Here is a 6,000-nt window from a genome sequence, read left to right as displayed (position 1 = left end):
AGTATGTGCTTATAATTACTCGACAGACTGGTTATCGCGCCCCATCTTCGGACTCTGTGAAATCCATTTTCATCACTTTGCTGCTGCACACAGAAGCTGTTAAAACGCCGAGCTCAACATACTTCAACATGGTCGGCCGTTTGAGTAGGAATGTATTCAGAGAGCCCCAGAAATGCTCAAAAATCTGATCTGATGCTTGAAATTTGACCTGGTATTGTTTTCACTAAATATTCTGACAATTTATAGGCAGTATGACAATCACAAAATGATCATTTTCATGTTTTTGGGTTGTACACACAGTATATATAGATATATGTATGTATATCTACATATATATATATATATATATATATATATATATATACATACATTTATGTATATACACACACACCTATGTTGTTATGTACAAAAAATTTAAATTCCTCTATACTATCACCTCAGAGGAATTGGTGTTGAGCGAAAAACTAAAATAAAATAGGTTAGGAAATCAAATGAATACCTGAAGACACAGAGTACAAAAATATCATAATATTTTATGGGTTAAGAAGTAATTGTGTCGCCCAAAAGGCCCTTGGCAGTTACTTTAAATAAAAAAAAACACATTTTTCTAGAGAAAGTTTCATCAATTTTGAGTGCAATTCTGTCATGCAGGAAAAAAAAGTGGCAGTTTAATTCGTAAGTTGTGCTTATTTTCTTCGTAGTTTCTCCTCCTCGTAAAACGTCCGGAAAGAATACGTCAGCATTTCTTTGAGTCAAAGATCAGCTTTAAATGATTGTGTTTGGGACACGGTTCACCAGATCAATGCATGAAGGAGTGCAGCGAGTAGCAGGAATATCACTGATATTATAACAGATGTTGTGCCATAACTCGAGGCTAAAAAGTTCCTCATTACATGCATTAACAGTGCATAGGGTACCAGTTTTAAATGGATTTTTAGTTATATTGCCTGCACTCATCGGACCTCCTGTGCCGTACAAGGTTTTCTGGATTTGTCGTTAAAAAAAATCTTTGCTTTGTCTGCTCTTTGTTGCTTTTCCTGCAAATACTGTGTCAATTTATCATTTGCTGGCTTTGTATTTCACTATTTACACATTACCGAGAGGACAAATGTTGGGAAATGACTGTCACAAGTCCCAATTACAGTACATACTTTGAAAAAACTAAAAACACCACCGCAGTGCTAAGGTTCAAAGACTGCAATATAAAAACAATTTGGATGAGATCTTGGTCCAGAACTCTTCAGTCTTTTTGAAGTTTCATTTCTCTTGCAGTGTTGCAGTCTTTGACTTGACAGAATCCATCACGTATAAAAGCAACAGAAAAAAAGGAGGACAAACAAACAAAATGAAAACAGAAGAAAGTTGAACGACCAAAACGAACAAACACCAAAACAGTCCAATCAGACATAGTACAACCAGTAGATGAGGTTAAACAGCGAGAACACTGAAGGAAAGATGATGCGTGACCAGCGGTCAATGGCATTCACATCCGTCAGGTCTGGGATTTTGATTTTGAGCTGAGAGGATCGCCTCCGCAGGCGGCTGCGTTTGATCTGGGCAGCTCGGTCCAAGGAGTGGCGGCTGGCGGAGCGGGGCCCAATCCCACCGCTCTGCTTGCGGTACTGGATGTGCGACGAGGCGGTGCTGTCCAACTGCACCATGGACTGAGAGTTCCTGATATCTGCCACGCTGGTGGTGATCTCCCCTCCTCCTACTTCGTTATGGATCTCCAGAGTGGTCAGGAGGATGTTCCCGTGTCCGTGCGCCTCCGCCTGAACGGATAAAGAAATACACAAAATAATTCGTTCATAAATGGAACGGCTGCAGAGGACAATACCCAAAGTCTTAAGGCCCTTTTTTCTCTGCTAATAGTACATTCAAAAGCATTATATAAAAGAATATATAAATAATTACAATTTACCCAGACTATTTTCTGTATTTGTGAATGTTTTAGCATGTATTTACCTGTTTGCCATGCTGTAGCTAACCTGGCTGCATGACCTTTGCTGGATTATACCCAACAGGTATATTCACCAACTTTTCCAACTGTCCAAAACGCTGCTGTCTATTTAGCATCACCTGCAGTCTATTGAATGCGGTTACAAGCACTACCAGTCATTTAATAAACCCCACCTAGTGTTAGTACGGAAGCCCTAAACGGCCATAGATACATACATTTAATTCCATCCGTTTTCCCGTGATAACGAGATAATTTGCCTCTGTTTTCCCGTGATAATGAGATAATTAACTTGTTATCTCGAGAAAACAATGATCGTTTTCTCGAGATAACGAGTTAATTTACCGATGGTTTTCAAGGCCACTTTTTCTCCCCAGTCCGCCCCTGTTAATATGTGTTTATATGTATTTCTGGCAAAGGTGTACCCATTGTTACCCCCCTTTCATTGAAAACTGAATAAAGTAGCCTATGTGGAGCGTTTGTGTAACAATTCTGCGTGTGAAAATGCACAAAGCAAATCCTGCTGGTGTTACAAGCATTTGAAGAATGGAATCAGGTTCGTTATCGAGAAAATGATAACGGCACCTCTCGTGCATCATTCGGTAACCATGGAAACGGCCTGGTCCCCTCAGCTGGTCACTGATGAAGTTGCCTATATCAGCAGGATCACTGAGGTGTAAACGCCTGTTGAGCTGCAGTCGAGCCGGCCGTCTCCGGCTACTTTATTCAGTTTTCAATGAAAGGGTGGTAACAATGGGTACACCTTTGCCAGAAATAAATACATATAAACACATATAAACAGGGGTGGACTGGGGAGAAAAAGTGGCCTCGAAAACCATCGTTAAATTAACTCGTTATCTCGAGAAAACGATCACTGTTTTCTCGAGATAACGACATAATTATCTCGTTATCTCGAGAAAACCATCTCTGGGCTTCCGTATGTTAGAAAAGTGTTAACATTTATTAGCATCTGGTGTCATTACACTTTTCTGACGACAGGTGGCGCTTGAGGTCAGGCATTAGATTTCATAGTTGTGTTTTTTTTACATTATTTTATACACGTGATTGATTGAGTTTATTTCAAAATGGAAGTTTCAGGCGAACAAGCTTACATTCACCCTTTTTTTTGAGTTTGTGAGGTCACCTGTGTGTCACCGGCCCACCTGTGGGCTGTTTCGGGCGTCGTTACCTGTGAGCAAGCTTAAAGGTGTGAATGCAGAGTAAAGCCTGGTTTATAGTCGGTAACGCAAGACGCAACGCAAGACGCAAGCAGCAACGCAAGCCCTTGCGCGGTTGCAAGCCCCCCCTTGCGTGCTTGCGTGTGTCATCTCAATTTTCTAAACTTCACGCAAGACGCAAGCGCAAGCCACTGGCTGTGGTCGAAACCGCCTACTACTTGATCGATCTGACAGTATGCAGAGCGTTTACACACAGTGCACTTCACTCCTGCCCGAGCCGAAATCAGCCGGCCTGAAAAGCTGATTTCCCTTAAGCTATAGGCTAAACTCTGTACATATATAACTTTAGCAACATTTGAAACATTTTCAGGCGAGAAAGTGGTCGTTTAGACCCCCAAGGTGTTGAAAATCTGACAAAATACCGGCTATTTACAAGAAGAAGAAGAAGCATGAATCTATGGAAGAGAGACTTGCCAAAGAGCTCCTGGCGGTGAATTTCCTTTCATCGTAGTAGGCTTGTCATTGAAAAAACCCGCTACTCCACCTACTGTCTTGGCGGTGAATCGCCACGCAGCACACGCAACCGCCGACAAAGCAAAATGAAGTATAAACGTCTCGAGCCATTAACATACGCGCAAGACGCAAGGGCAGTTAAAAGAAGTATAACTCAGCCTTAAGTGTTAGGGAGGTGATATCTGAGGGGAAAAGGTAACATTAACAACAGTGGAAGTGGCCCCAGGTATCACCTACCTAACACTTACAGAGCAACAATGTCTCAGTTTCACACGAGTCTGGTGATGAAACATCTCACATGTTGATCTATGCTGAAAACAAACTAGATTAGAAAGGGTGCTTTTGTTAAATGCTCATGGGTGAAAAGCATTAAAATTCATCGGCTGAAGATCATAATTATTTTGTTATACTATTCTACTAATCATGACTCACGACTCCTCTGTGTGCTGTATAAATATAACTGAACAGGAAATATTTGAAATATTAAATTCGTCCTGCTAAGTCTAAGCTATCGGGGTTAGTTTAGTTTAGATGAAAACTGTTTATTTCCTGCAGCCGTCCTTTTTGTTGGATGCGACGCATTTTTGTCAAAATCTTCAATTCCAGGACCACAGACCTTGAAACAGAATTTGTTCTTAGTTTTCTAAATTTTCAACACTAAACAGCATGTTAGTCTAAGTTTAGTCTACGTTTGCTTGGCCTGTGCAGTTGCAGTTGCTGGCGAACTGTCAGAAACCAGCGACATCTGTGAATGCGCCCATAATGAGTATGAAATTGTCATTTAATCACTGCTCACAAAGCTGCCTCGTTGAAGAGCAACTCCTGTGCTTCTTTGAAACTAATTGCTATTTTATAGCTCATCCTATAAAGCACGCTTCAGTGACCAAAGCTGTGAGAAAATTAGTTTAGCATTCCCCAAACACTTCCCTGAGTTTCCAAATGTGAAAAGTCAAAACAAAAAGGCAGGAGAGACTGATTTTCCTTCCTCCCCTAATGTGAACAAGCTATGTAATAGATGGTAACATTTACCGATAAGATATCAATGATAACATCTTGATTATGAGTAACTTCGTCATTTGTCACGCTCATAGTAGAGTTTATGTGTGCGGTGGTTAAACATTTTAGTAGGTTTTATGAGGTTTAACTGAAGTCTGAAAGTCTTTTACCATGTCTCTGTCAAATAATCACTTTAATCTATCAAATATTATAAATGTTACTTAGCATTTCCGTCTCATTTACTGTTCTAGGACATGTGAACATATAAATTAGCCCCTCCTCTCTCAATATTAAAAACAAACACTGCTAAAGCGCATCCCAAATGATCCTTTTTACGGATTATTGTGTGATGACTAACGTCTCTCTGACTAAACACACAAAATATCTTGTAAAAACTGAACCAAACCTCCCACTGAAATACAATAGTTTGAACGTCACGCTGGGTGGCACCAAAAAAGAAGAGTTGGGTACTTGGTTTCCGAGTCTGAGAAAAGATTTCGATGGGATGGTTGACCACATGGCTCCACTTATTGGCTCCACTGTGGTGAAGCTTCCCATGCTTGGGGACTGAATTGGTCCACATGGTACATAAACATTGATGGTTAATTCAGTCAGTAAATTTACAAATATTTGGGCTGCACAAAACCCTGAATTAGCATTTTATTTTGTCAGTGGTGCCCCAAAAAAACCAACTGATCCTTGGGGTCAAAATTAAAATCAAATGCATTTTATTTTATGAGCAAAAACATTTAGCCACAGCCAGAATTTGTGTTCTTCTATGAGGTTTCTGTGAGGTTTAGCATGCTTTCTGAGCGTAGATACATTATGTTATCACTACTGTGCTATTTTCAAGAAATATTTCATGAAAATACAAAAGTGAGATTTCTGTGTTCTATTGAGGATTTTTCTTCCTTTTCTGAAGCCTTCCAGTTGTTCCCAGAGGGAAGTGATGCTACATCCAGTGAATGTTGGCTCAAGATTTGAGATTCAAGAATTATTGATTTAGCGTGCACCAGACTTGGGCTGTGTTCGAAACCGCATACTACATACAACATACTACATACAACATACTATATACAGCCTAATCGGACAGTATGCAGAGCGTTTACCCACAATGCATTTTGCTCCTGCCCGGGCCGAAATCAGCCGGCCTGAAGCTGATTTCGCTTAAGCTCTAAACTCTGTAAACTTTAGCAACATTTGAAACATTTTCAGGCGAGAAAGTAGTCGTTTAGATCCCCAACGTGTTGAAAACCTGACAAAATACCGGCTATTTACAATTTTGTTCCCATGAATTCAGCGCTACTAAAGCTAGCCGTAGTGAGCAACGCACTTCCGGTTATTTTCACAAAATAA

The 6,000-nt window shown here is 40.3% G+C and overlaps 1 protein-coding gene across 2 annotated transcripts in view; it reads right to left on the bottom strand.

Annotated features, from left to right (window-relative positions):
* Window positions 1-382: 382 nt before the first annotated feature.
* Window positions 383-6,000, bottom strand: part of LOC142391793 (gamma-aminobutyric acid receptor subunit beta-3-like) — a 52,683-nt gene continuing 47,065 nt past the window's right edge. For both annotated transcript variants that reach the window (XM_075477864.1, XM_075477863.1), the window contains one exon: window positions 383-1,772. In XM_075477864.1, the coding sequence (XP_075333979.1) occupies window positions 1,401-1,772 (372 nt within the window). In that variant the 3' untranslated portion in view covers window positions 383-1,400. The remainder of the gene's footprint in view (window positions 1,773-6,000) is intronic.

The sequence above is a fragment of the Odontesthes bonariensis genome, chromosome 11, assembly GCF_027942865.1.
Source record: "Odontesthes bonariensis isolate fOdoBon6 chromosome 11, fOdoBon6.hap1, whole genome shotgun sequence".
In the NCBI taxonomy this organism is placed as follows: domain Eukaryota; kingdom Metazoa; phylum Chordata; class Actinopteri; order Atheriniformes; family Atherinopsidae; genus Odontesthes; species Odontesthes bonariensis.
The sequence above is the reverse complement of the archived record's forward strand: the minus strand, read 5'-3'. Positions and strand labels throughout refer to the sequence as shown.